This window comes from Egretta garzetta, unplaced genomic scaffold (genome assembly GCF_000687185.1).
Source record: "Egretta garzetta isolate BGI_Z169 unplaced genomic scaffold, ASM68718v1 scaffold55, whole genome shotgun sequence".
NCBI classification, from domain to species: Eukaryota; Metazoa; Chordata; class Aves; order Pelecaniformes; family Ardeidae; genus Egretta; species Egretta garzetta.
In genome coordinates, this window is record NW_009259863.1 from 111,110 (window position 1) to 124,916 (window position 13,807).

General features: G+C 40.3%; 1 protein-coding gene across 1 annotated transcript in view; it reads left to right on the forward strand.

Moving 5' to 3' along the window:
• COL9A1 (collagen type IX alpha 1 chain) overlaps window positions 1-12,674 on the forward strand; it is a 77,344-nt gene extending 64,670 nt beyond the window's left edge. Inside the window, exons 32-39 of the mRNA XM_009640071.2 lie at window positions 1,653-1,688; window positions 1,796-1,840; window positions 3,596-3,628; window positions 5,473-5,619; window positions 6,075-6,129; window positions 8,212-8,400; window positions 11,171-11,248; window positions 12,490-12,674. Of these exons, the coding sequence (XP_009638366.1) occupies window positions 1,653-1,688; window positions 1,796-1,840; window positions 3,596-3,628; window positions 5,473-5,619; window positions 6,075-6,129; window positions 8,212-8,400; window positions 11,171-11,248; window positions 12,490-12,674 (768 nt within the window). The remainder of the gene's footprint in view (window positions 1-1,652; window positions 1,689-1,795; window positions 1,841-3,595; window positions 3,629-5,472; window positions 5,620-6,074; window positions 6,130-8,211; window positions 8,401-11,170; window positions 11,249-12,489) is intronic.
• Window positions 12,675-13,807: the final 1,133 nt, after the last annotated feature.

The following is a 13,807-nucleotide window of genomic DNA, read 5'->3' on the forward strand; positions in this document are numbered from 1 at the left end:
TGTTCAACCTGGAGAAAAGAAGGCTGTGGGGAGACCTGATTGCGGCCTTCCAGTACCTAAAGGGAGCCTATAGGAAAGATGGGGAAAATCTTTTTAGTAGGGCCTGGTGTGACAGGACAAGGGGTAATGGTTTTAAACTAAACCAGGGTAGGTTTAGACTAGATATAAGGAAGAAATTCTTTACAATGAGGGTGTTGAAACACTGGAACAGGTTGCCCAGAGAGGCAGTGGAGGCCCCATCCCTGGAAGCATTCAAGGCCAGGTTGGACGGAGCTCTGAGCAACCTGATCTAGTTAGCGGTGTCCCTGCTGACTGCAGGGGGGTTGGACTAGAGGACCTCTAGGGGTCCCTTCCAACCCAAAACATTCTATGATTCTAAATACTGCAGGCCATGTTTCGCAAAAGCTAAAGCTTCTCATCTCATCTTTGCCTATTGGCAGTTTTGTTGCTCTAAAGATGAGTAAGAGGAGACAAAGAACCCCCAAAATGATGTTAGGTTGGAAATCAATGTCTTTTTGTGTGAGTAATTGTAGAACCTTAATAAGGCACGATTTTGAGAACACTTCAGACAAAATTGTTTCAGTGTTGTTTGACAAAATCGGAGTTAAATAGGTCTGTGATTTCCACTGCTTAGCTTTGTGAATAATTTAGTATTGGCTCTTCATCCTCAGGAACATAAGAACAAATCTGAATTCATTAAGTTGTAGATGTTACACTGGTTTGTGTGCCTATATCTTATGTGAATTAAATGGATCTCTGAAATGGAAGAGAAAATACTGTATCTCCATCTGTTTTAGAAATTTTTTAATGCACAGTTATAGTTCTTTTGGAATATATATGCTTGAATGTGTACAGACTGCAAAGAACATTTAAGGATGGTGTAATTGGTTTTCTAACATAACACAAATAGTAAGATTTTCTTAAATAATACACTGTTCCACAAATGAAATACTTTTACTATAGAAACAGTTTACACATTTTTGAAATTAACCAGGTCATTAGTTTATTCCTCTTTGGTTCCTGCCTGTCCACACAGGTACATTTTGTTACAGGATTCTAAGATGAAACATAACATTTTTTTTAAAAAAAGGAATATCAGTTTCAAGAGACAAGCCATTCGGGTTTGACTGTAATGATCAAAATTCTAGAGACAGTTCTGCTAAGAAACATTGACAATTAAACAGCAAGCAAGACGAGATTGCGACTGAACTTGTGGGTGTCTCAGCATGCTTATTCCATGTTAGCAGAGCTGGTACGGCAGTCCAGAATACTTAATAGGGCTAGAAAAAGTGATACACTTACTGGATTTCTTACAACTTCTAAGCAATTAGCAGAGCAGAGTTGTAGCAGCTGCAAGAGCATCTGCCATGTAAAGGGGAGATCTTCTCTTTGGCAGTCAGAATCTATACCATCCAGTGTGGCTGTGGATTGTGTGTTCCGTGCTATTACTTGCCTTCAGTGTGCCACCTTAATTATATAGTAAGACTTAAGTGCTTTCATTGTCATTCTTAAAAATTTGCAGCTTTAAAGGTCTCTTGCATTAATGCTAGATGGTAGGTAGAATTGAAGATAATTCAGTATTCTTTTGAACCTGCAGTTTCAAATTCTGACTTCTTTTTTTTTTTTTTTTTTTTTTATCTTTAACATTTTAGGGTTCAGTGGGTGAACCAGGACCTAAGGGTGAACAAGTAAGTCATGTTACAGGTCATGGTGCTTTCAAGTCACACTAGCAAATGCTGCAGTATATTATGTTGACTAAATCTGAAGGCCAATAATATGTCTTCTATTGACATAGGGTGCACCTGGAGCAGAAGGAGACGGAGGAGAAAAGGGTGACTTGGTAAGACATTATTTTATCTCCACCTCATCTAATATTTTGTTGTCGTAAATTAAAATTTTAAAGTATTGTTGGAGTGCTTCAAGCGTATGGTTTGATCATTGAAAGTCACATTTCACTTTTATACTAACTGGGCATTGCAGAGCAGGGCTGTTCTATTAACTCTGAAGTATGCATATTTTGTTAGGTGTGTATAGTACAGTCCAGGCTGCCTTGAAGGGTGCGTGTGTGTGTGTGTATATATGCATACATATATATACACACACATAGATAGATACATATTTAGAGATACACCAAGTGCTTGTATATAAATATATATATATGCATATACACACACACATATAAATTCTTGGTGTTTGAGGCAGTGAGGGTGAGGAGGTAGTTTAATTCAGGTGAAACAGGAGCATAGATAGATAAAAAATGTCCTTGACAGGTCAGACTTGATGGAAATATTTTGTATTGCTTTTATCTTTGGAAATAAGATGTAGCAACTGGCTGTTAGGGAGAGGAAGAGTGGTCTGGAAAGAGACTGTGTCACTGTGATATTGCTGGAGGAAGGTGTATATACTGCAGGAGTGCAGCATGTTGTGAATTCACATGGGTAATGCCTGAGTCATGTGCCCTTGTGTAAAGAGAATTGATTTTCCTACTGATAGAGCAATGCACTAGTCCAGCAGCTCCTATGGGGCCCCATCCAGCAAAGCCAGAACTTGCTCTTTCAAAAGGAAGTAAACGTCTCCCTATTTATAAAACAGTACCCAGTTTATGTGCTGGAAATGAACACGTTTTTCCTACACTCAGCAATTCTGAAAGGCTTTGAAAAGTTAATTAACAGCCCTAGTGAGCTGTCCAGTAACGCAGCTTTACCATCACTATGCAGATTCCCAGGAAGCAATACTATGGGTTGTTTAAGTGTGCTGCCAGTTAGTCTGGTTTTAAACTGATAACAGTTGCTATTTCTACTTCACTTATGGCATATTCATTAACAGACAAAGTGGCTTTTCTGACCTTTAGAAACCAATTATTTCACAATGACATTTAGGAACTGGGAAAATACAATTTTCAGAAATCTCTGCAAGAGTAATATGAAAACACCAGTGAAGATGAGTTCATATATTTAATAGGTGATTACAAGATTTTGAAACATTTTTTTTTCCCCAGTTCAAAGGGAAAACTAAAAACTTCTGAACAGTTGGACTGCTATAGACAGTCAAGTGATAGAGGGGTCTCAGGGCTGTTCAAACCAGGAGCCAGGTTGCTGGGAACAGGAACTTCTAGGGGTTTGGCTTCTTTGCAGCACATTGGGCAGACACCTACGTGGTTTCTGTTGCAGTTTTGTCAGCACTAACACAACACTGTATAATATCTGTAAATCTGGAAAATTCTGATTAAATAATGCTTCCTCTAAAGGTTTCCAAGTGATCTGCTAAGATTGTCCTGTGCCATAGCTATGGGTTGGGAGGTTAGAGCCATGTGTCTAATTCTAAGATAAGCAATACAAAACCAATTATAGTAAACACGCTTTATATTTGTACCTTATAGGAATGTTTTTGAGAAAGAATTTTTGCAAAAAACTGCCTGAAATTTAAGGTTTATTTCCAAATGAATTGTAATTTGAGGTGGAATTTTGCATACATCAACTAAATATGTGAGGTTCTTTTTTAACAGTGAAAAAAAATCATGTCAATTTTTCTGCTTTTGTAATGTCTGCGATAATGGATACTCTCTCCTAATATGGTTTGTCTTGCTTTTGTGCAGGGTGATATGGGATTACCAGGAGCAAAGGGAGCTGTAAGTATAATGAATAGCACTGTTACAGAAATGTAAGTATCTAGCAGATTAGATAGATGGTTTTCTGATTTATGAAAGAAAATACAAATAATGAGCTGAGTGCTTTATGACAGTTAAATTATTTCCAACAGCATTTCTTCTGTTTAAACTTTGAATACAGTTAATGTTAAAATGAATTCGCTTTGGAAAGGCATTCACATCCTGGATTCTAAGATCCATAAAAAAGAAGCATTATTCAACAGCAGTTTTCTGGCCAACCAATTATTTTTTTTAAAGGAAATGAATGCACTCTTTGTACAGTAGGTGTTGTGTAGAAAGGAGGCCCAATGCAGTGGCTGTGTGCAGCCTGTAATCTTTACACTGTGAAGAAGCTGGCAGCAACTGTGATGTCTGTGAAAGCAGACGTATTTATGGCCCAGATTCCTCTTTTTTTTTTTTTTCCTTTTCTTTTTAGAAATAACCAAATGGTAGCTTTGATGTGGATAGTGAGCAGAAGCTTGTATGTCACATAAGAAAAAGAATTTGAGAGCTGAACGCATTCTTTTATTTCAGGATCACTGAAGAGTGGGATTGCTATAGCAGCTGACAGTTTGGGCTAAGCTACTATCGTACCAACAGTTCTGTCTACAGGGACCTGAGGCTGAACGTAGCAAAAAGAGCTACGCTTGTGTTCTCAGTGGCCTGTGTGACTTTGGGGCTAAGCAAATGCAAGCTAGAGAGTGTTTACTGCTGATCAAGATCTTGCAGAAAGGACATGAGGAAGAGCTAGAGTAGAGGAGAAATCTGTAGTTTTATCCCTCTAGATTTTTAAAACCCTCTTCTTTCGAAGAACCCCTAGAGTACTTGTCATACTAGTAGTACAGACACAAGGATGAGTAATCCATCGGGGAACCTGATAACTCACCAGGCTGGGGAAGAAAGAAATGATGGTTTCCTGGTTGTATAGTCCCAAAGGGAATTTTGCTGTCCTCTGAATAAATCTGCTGAAGGGTGTTCTTTGAGTTTTCTTCTGAGAGGGACAGCAGTCAGCTGTCTGAGATGCAGCATAGATGGAACGGAAATGGCTCCACCTTGTGGATTTAACTGATACCACAGTTGAGTAATTCGCCATATTTTGAACATCTGTTTCAGCAAGCAGGTGTTGGTTTTATTATTTTTTTTCCCCAGTAGATTTGGGAAGCTGTAAGTATGTAGGAGTTTTTTCTGTTTGTTTTGGTTTGGGGGTTGGATTTTGTTGTGGCTTTGTTTTGGTTTGGTTTGGTTTTTTTTGCTTTTTGGTTGTGTTTTTTCTTTGTTAGTACTACTATTGATTAATAGCAGTACAATAACTTGCATTGAAAGTCACTTGAAGGTATCTATAGGTGTAGTCACTATGAAAGGGAATGAAAGGCATTTGGAACAAGCAGGGAGCTGGAATTTTTGTAACCTAAGGAGCACTTAATGTCTAGAAAAGTTCCATGTGACGTGCATGAGGACAGAGAAGTAGAAACCAAGTATAGGAGATTGTTCTTTGAAAAAAAAAAAAAACCCAACCAAACAAACCAAAACCACCAAACCCCCCATGTCTTGTGCATGTCACTATGGATGCCCATTTGCCTCTTTTGACAGAATATCTTTTTTTTCCCACTGCTCCCCTTTAAGGGAGGATTACAGACCTCTTTTTAAGTTTATAAATCACACAACCATTGTCTCCAGTTGCTTATTTAAAAAGAAGCTGTTCAACAACTCTACATCCCAGAGTTCATTGCTTTGCATTTGTGAATAGCTCATCACCATTTTGATATGTCAGAATGAGTCTAACACCAGTATAGCAGTCTGTTGAAAATCTTCTCTTTCATTGTCAGGTTGGTAATCCTGGAGACCCTGGTTCCCGTGGGCCTGAGGGAAGTCGGGGACTGCCTGGCATGGAAGGGCCACGAGGCTCACCTGGACCACGAGGCTTGCAGGGTGAACAGGGTGCCCCAGGTCTGCCTGGCAGCCAAGGTCCAGCTGTAAGTACTGTTTTAATGTGATTGGTATCTTTTTGAATTCTTAGCTATCACTCACACCACTCCTTTATTTGCATCAGGAGCTACATACACATGCAAAATACAAGTGCCACAGTAGAGTCTGAAATACACTGTACCTCACCACAGGTACATTTGTGCACCAGAGAAATCTTAGGGTTGTGTACAGGTAGGTGGGTCCTCAGGTCCTCAGCATTCAGCTCAGTTCCATTTTCTTATGCCCCCCCGCACTGCTGTAGTGCACATGTACCAAGTTTGATATGTGGGTGTATCACACATAGTATCTACCTTGCTAGTCAAATTGACTTCGGCTGAAATAGTTGCACCTGCAGAAACTGGAACATCTTTTATTGACCAGCCAGCATTTTTCACATTAGGCACACTTATAAAATGTACTGTGATATCAACTGTTTTTTAAATGATTACTTTTTTAATCCTAGGGAAAAGAACCAACTGATCAGCACATTAAGCAGGTTTGCATGAGAGTCATGCAAGGTAAATATGCTAAAAAGTATTTGATGTTTCTTGTGCATTTAAATCAGGATAACCTACTGTTGTGGAAGCAACCAAGTCTTTCCCACTCTTATCCAGAACAAATAGCATGGCCTCAGCAGGGAACCAGGCAGAAAATCTTCCCACATGTGAATGTGGACACAATATGAGAGAATATGAGAAAGCAGTCCCTTATTTTATATATAATTTGCAGTCTCGTTGAAATACCTGTTGGTGTCACACTGTTACTATAGTAACCAGGTGATAGACCAGAGTGTTTTTATGAAATACATATATTTTGTGTAGAAATCACTTGCTATGTTTACTTATATAAGAGTACATGGCTTCACTGAAAGCTTGTTTTGCCATTTGTACTCATATACTATTAGATTACAGCAAACAAACTATGTGCAAAAAAAAAATAAGAGGAGTGCAGAGAGAGGCTTTCTGTAGATAACATACCATAAAATGAAAGCACTAGGCAGATGTTCAAAACCCTAATTGTATTTGCTCAGTTCTTCTTGACACACACAGAAATCTGGAGCTTTTCTAATACAGCTGGGTGCATGGGACTTACTGAGTTAAAAAATTTATGCTGCCCTGCAAGCACAAAAGATACTTTTCAGTATTTGCTATTGAAGATGCCCTTAGGGCTATTATGCCTTTGTAATGTTAAGTGTTTACCAGAATGAAATTACTGCTCATGATTTAATCTAAAAATTATCAGTAGTCATCGCTGTTCTTGATACTGCCCAACAGGGTATTTTTTTTTTTAAACATTTTATAAATAGGATAAAAAGGCCTTTTAAAGTGATCTCTTGAAAGACACAGTAATATCGAGGAGGATTATAGTGGAACCAGAAACGATGCTTGAATTTATTCATAACCATCAGAATTAGCAGTGAAGAGAAGGATATGGGAAAAATCTAGACTGTCTTCATTGCACCCCTCAAGAGGGCCCCTATAATTGTCAATGCTGTCATGCTTAAAAAAAGACAAAAGTAAAAAAAAAGAAAAAAAGAAAAAAAGAAGAAATCAGTACAATGTGTCCCTGGAATCTTGTCAGCTTAAAGACAACCATAACTGGTGTTCGGCTCCTGAGTAGGCTTTGCCCACAGATTGCTATCCCTAGTCTTCCTCATGTACCTGCTACCCATGTTCCTGTTTTATTTCAGATCCTTTGCACCACCCCACCCCCATCTTCTTAATTTTTCTTGGTTGCGGACACAAAATAACTAGTCTTGGCAAGTCACGCAGACTTTAGAGCAAATGTCATATGGAGTTGTGTGTGGCTTTATCCAGTGAAAGTTATTTCTAAGCATGTTTGGAAGATGGATTTAAAGTCTAGAGTAGAAACTTCAAGCAAATAGAGGACTGCTCTCATGCTGTTACAGCAGTGGCCCCAAAGGGGGATGAGGAAAAGGGAATAGCTAGCTTAGACCATTCAAAGGAATGGCAAGCTGATCCTATGCCTAACGAAGAGCAAAGCTCCTGCTGATTTACCTTAAGAAAAGAGCATCATAAAATTCTCAGTGATTTATCAAACCCGAGCTCATGAGCACCAATTTGAGGGGTTTCTTCCCTCTGAAAAAGAAGGCCTGCACTTACTTTCCAGGCTAATGTAGATGGCTGCCCTCATGCTTTTCAGCTGTTCCTTCTTGCAAAGATGGGTCTTAATGAGGTTTAACAAGCAGAAACGGAGAGGTACTTGCTCTTTTAAGAGACAGCAATTGCATGAGTAAGTTTTCTTGCTAGATGGTTGAAATTTAAATGACATAGAAAATTATAAGGACATTTCTGAATCAACCATATACTTTTAAGTCATTTCAGCTTGCAAACATTAAATGTTTAAGATGTAGGCATCAGAGTGACCAGCTTCGCAGTGTGACTACGCAGTTTCCCTCTAGTAGTACTCAGATAATATTTTATATGTAATAAACTTTGTAAATAGCGTTGTACATAAGGAAGGTGCTGTACTGTGACCTGTTGGTTTTTATAGCAGAGAACACATGTTCTTCAGTGAACATGAGAATCTCTCCATTCAGATCCACTTACTGCTTAATTCTGCCCTCCTGTTCACTGCAGAACAACTAGCTCAGCTGGCAGCCAGTCTTAGGAGGCCAGAATTTGGTGCTCCAGGTCTTCCTGGCCGACCAGGGCCACCAGGTGCTCCAGGGCCTGCTGGCGAAAATGGCTTCCCAGGACAGCTTGGACCACGTGGCTTGCCTGGCCTTAAAGGTCCCCCTGGTGAGATCGGTCGTAAAGGTCCTAAAGGTAAGAAATGCTGTAACTGGCTTTCAGTTGTTGATTGCTGCAGTTTTTTGTGTTTTGTTTTGGTTTTGTTTTTTTTTTTTTTTCTTTGGATTACAGATTGTGGATGTACGTTGTATGCATGTAAATCCAAAAAGATCCTGAATTAGCACCCTAAGATATTTCCTGCAACTGTTGCCTCAGTTGCCCCAGTGATTAATGGGCACCTTGGCCTGGCCTCAGCAAGACTTGTTTATAAATCCGTTTTTTGTCATCAAATCACTTACACAATATGAGAAAGGACAGGCATCTGCCTTGAACTAGAAGTAAGCAGCTGAGTCAGATTCCTAATATTAATTTTCCCTCTCATGGACTTTGTAGGTTTGTGTTTTTCATATGCTGAAAAGTTCCAGCAGTGATTCTGTCTTTCATCCACTCAGTCTGGTTGTGGACCTCACTTCCGCAAGACTTGCGGTCCCAAAAGCTAATGTAAACAGTCAGAGTCATTTGCTAATCTCTAGCCCACTTTTCTAAGTCTACCCAGTTTCTCACATTACAAGTGACTGATAACAATCTGCCTCTTTTATTTGGGTATAATACTTGAGCCATTTAACATCACTGCCCCATGTACCACAGTCTATTGATTCTTTGGAAAGAACAAATCCGTAATAAAATTGAATAACCTTGCACTTTACAAAAAACCTTTGATCTAAGTTAATCTCTTTTGTTCCTGACTGAGAGGGTTTATGCATCTCAAAAGGATTATATAGTAGAATTTTCTACAATGTCTTATGACCACTATGTATGTATTAGTTTCTATTCAGCAGTGGTTTCGATTAGTTTTCTTGAAGGAAGGTTTTATTTAAAAATTGTATTTCAGCACAGAGCTGGATTAGAGCATTTGCTTTTGTCTTGAATTTTATTTGAAAGTAAAATTGGGAAAACCTTTGAGAGAAGGAATAGAATACAAACAAAGCAAGCCTTAACAGCATTGTTGCTGGAGCTCTGTTACTGTTTTCATTTAGTGTAATGATGTCATCTGTATTCGCAGAAGCAACAAAAAATGGAGTCAGAAAGGTGAGCTGATACGCTGAATTTGATTCATCACACAGCAGGCTGCACTGCGTTAATATTTATTAAAAAAAAAATAATCTTCGGAGCATAAAAAACAACCCAAACAAGCAAAATGCTTTGTCTCCTATCATAATTGTCATCAAATTCTGAGTTACCTTACCTTAAATCTTGAAATACAATTACAGATACAAGAGAAGCGGTGAATGCTCTCAGGCATAAGAGATATCATGATGGTCCATGGGAGGCACCCTGAAAAAAAATCTCAGTGTTTCACTCCGCGTTCCTGGTATTTACCAGTGTTCCACAGAGGTCACGGAGATGAACTGGCTTTCCCCATCCATTTGGGGAGTTGTCTGAGACAGGAGTGAGAGGAAAAGGATACCTAGGATGTGATAAAAGGGAAAAGGAAGAGGCTGTTGAGAATGGTTTAGAAGGGCGTGAGGAGGAGAGAAACCCAAGAATGTGTTGCCACGAGATAGAGCAGAAGATACAAATGTACAGTGACTTTAACAGCATCAACAACAGCAGAGTCAAAAAATGCTGGCTCGAGGAAGGAGGTTATAGTGACTTTAATGAGCAATCTGGGGTAGTAAAGGAGGGCACAATCAGAAATAAGGAGTTGGAGAAGTTTGGGGTAACCAGCAGTAAACACTGTTCTGAAGTGTTCAGTAGCTGGAAATAGCAGAAGTATAAATGGGTGACCTGACATCAGTGCTTCTGGTAGCTGTATTTCCGAAGAGAGGCTGAATCTCCAGGTTGACTAGGCAGTCTGACGCGTAGAGATAAGATTCCTCCTGTAGTACCCTGGGTGCAGCTTTTATTGAAACTTGCACTGACTCCTGTGTGCCGTTACAGAGCTTCCTTGTTTTCTGCTGCGCCATTTCTAGGCAGGTCCCAAACTTAACGTCTATTCTACCTCTCCTCACTGCAGTGCAAGAGAGTATGGAAGTCTAAACTAAAGCTCACTCAAACATTATCAGGCAAATATTTGCAACTTTTGACTTGCAGCAGAAAGAAAATAAAATCAAGAGTTTACATAGAGTATTCACGAGTGGCAGACATAGGTACTTTTATGGGATATATACAGTGAGCAGAATTTAAACTTTACAACCAAAACAACAAAAGCTTCCTCTTACTAAGATGCTTCTTTGGAGCAACATATGAGTTTGAAGAAAAGCTGGGTACCCACCAAAGAAAAGTCTCCATAATACCAATGCACGAGAAAGAAGTCCTTTGTTTTACTTCTGTGAATGTCTTACGTGGATGTCAACAGAATACTGTCACGTGTGCAAGCCAGCTTCTCTCTTCTTCTCTGCACTAGCTGTCTTGAGGACCAGCACTTGAAAATTTTTACTTATTAGTGGAGTTCACATGGTCTTGCAAAAGCCATTTACCAGTACCTCAGTCTGTATTCCAAAATAGCCTGTGTCGTTCAGCGAGTTTGGTTTATTCCTGTTACACAGGCAATGACATATTTCATGTGGTACTTACTTACTGTCCAGCCCCAGGCGGGTGGGTTTTTTTCCCCTCCAACAAATCTACTTCTGAGTGTAACTCAAATGGGGGGAAAAAAATTCAAACAAACCCCAAACCTCTTACAAGGACACGTGTCAGGGCATCAGTCAAAGGTGCTAAGAACATATACAGCCACCTGAGTTCTTTGCTTATTAGCCATTCACCTCTGAGAGGCTGTAACTAATACTTCATTACTTTACTTTAGGTGAACCAGGAGAAAGAGGAGAAAGAGGATTTCCAGGCAGAGGACTGAAAGGTTACCCTGGACCAAGAGGTCTTCCAGGTAAGTATAACAAGGATGAGGATAAAGAAGGAAAGATGTAGTAAAGATTTATTCAGCGCTGATACCTCAAGCTGCCTTGAAAAGATAAAAGGTGTCCAATGAACAATAAGCTTCCAAATAACAGCACTTCATATTTATTTTATGCGTATGTAATACCGCAGTCACAAATTAGAATTAAAAGCTCTTTTACTAAAGAGCTACCACCTCTTTTATCCCAGTGTAGAAAGACTAGGAAAAATGTATACAAAGCATTAAAAAAAAGAGGCAGTCACATATGTGTATATATGTGTGTGTATTTGCCTCTTTTAAAATATAAATATTTATTTATATATAAAATAAAAGGAAAAAAGGAAACAAACCCCAAATTATCTCACTGGCAGCCTCAGCAGTCTTCAAAATCTCCACTCATAATTTAGGACATTGGAAATACAATTCGCCTTTATTTTTGTGGTGATTAATTGCAGTGTTATGTAATAGGGGGGCCAGGACAGGCTCTGGCTGGTAAGTAAGTGCAGCACAACTGGCCTCTAGCGGCCAGTGACTGGAAAGAAACGCGTTATTTCCATCGGTCTCTCTCCACAGTGCGCTTCTGTGTGTGTATAGAGAGACAGGAACTACCAAAATGTGTTCTCTTTGTAAAAACGACAGGAAAAAAAAAATAATCAGTTGATTATATACCAATACCTAGGATGTTCTGTGAAACTCGGAGTTGTCTGCTTCAGAAATTTATCACTGAGAGAGGCTTACTAACAAGCGCTGTATTTCATCCCTTCGTTGAAGATTTAGAAGTAAAAAGACACTTGAGCGCGCAGCAGTTCCACTCTGTACATCTATTTCTCCAACGTATCTGAGTGGAGAATAAAAATAAATTTTTGCTGTGACTCCTTCTGGAGCGCTAACATAACTCCGAAGTGGTGAGCAGCGTCTGCCCCTTCGTACGCACCGCCGGCAGGGTTGCACGCAGCGCTGCCCTCAGTTACACCGCATAGCTTTTCATAGCAGCAGAGCCGCGCCGCTGTAATGGGAGAGGGTTGGGCCTGGGATTTCATTGCTGTAGATGTGCAAACACAGCCTGGTTGTCTATTAGAGGACAACTGCCCCTCTAAGCAGGCACCTTGCTGGGGAATCCAGGTGGAAAGCCATCGTTGTACAGCCTTGAAGAACAGGATGTTCAGCAAAGCTACACGTATACCAAACAAGTCACATGCTGCCAATTTATAGACCTGTGTCCACTTTCCCAGGTGAACCAGGCAAACCCAGCTATGGCAGGGAAGGCCGTGATGGTGAACGAGGGCTCCCTGGAGTGGCTGGTCAGCCTGGGGTTCCTGGTCCTCCTGGCCCTCCCGGCCCTCCCGGGTACTGCGAGCCGTCGTCTTGCCGAGTGCAGGCTGGACAGAGAGCTGGTAAGAACATGAAAGGGCCATGAGTGGGCAGCGCAAGTGCCACGAAGTGTCGGCATCAATTTACGTCCTGCACAGACAGCTGAGAAAAAATAAGGAATGAAGGAGAAATACAAACAAGGAGAAACCTTTCAACCAAGGTTTCAGTAGGGCATGTTTAACGCAGTGGTTGTACATCCTTTCCAAAGGCGTACTTAGCAACACACGCTGGAACAATGGTGCTTACAGGTGATGCCTTTCCGGCTCTTTCTCCCTTTGCGGGGGGGGGAGGGGGGGAAGGCACTTGTCTATTCTTATTTTTATTTTGTTTTTTTAATAAAGAGTTTCTGTGATTTCTCCTCCTCCCCTACTTAACCCTATGTATGATGTACAGTGAAATAACGTGTCTTCAGCCATCAAATAAAAAAGGAACAGTTTATTTACTTCAGTTGTAGCTATTCTTTTATGCTTATAACATAAATTGCGGAGCACTCCCGAGCAAATTACATCACTTCATGCAGTCATTTCGTCGTGTGTGTGTGCTGTACAGGCTATGCTAAGCCTCCCTCAGCTCGTCAGTTGAACTGCAGAAACACAGTTCTTTATGAAAACCCACCACCCCGACACCTTTTGTGCTGTAAATCTCTGTAAAGGTACCATCACTGGGGTCTCGTTAATAAGCCATGTGGAATAACCTCTTAATTTTCCACTCTAATTTGTGTGGCATCTGTAATGTTGTATGAAGCCTATTCCAGCGTGCCTCCTCCTCTGTTGAATTAAAATAAAAGGCAAGAAGCCACTGTCAAGGGAATTTTAAGTCCCAGAAATATAAAAGTTTTATAGTAGAGATTACAGATTTTGAAGTAACATCTGTGGTTGTACAAAAAACTCCAAATAAATAATGTTTTAACCCCCTATATGTTTTTGTATGTATGGTCACATTCAATACCAAAGCCCAGAACAGCTAGATGACTGCGACTAGCCCACCCAAGTTGCCTTTTTAGACCAACTCAGTTTTTAGAGGAAAGTGTGCAGTGTGGCCAGCAGATCGAGGGAGGTGATTCTGCCCCTCTACTCTGCCCTGGTGAGACCTCACCTGGAGTCCTGCGTCCAGCTCTGGAGTCCTCAGCACAAGAAGGACATGGAAGTGTTGGAGCGGGTCCAGAGGAGAGCCACAAAA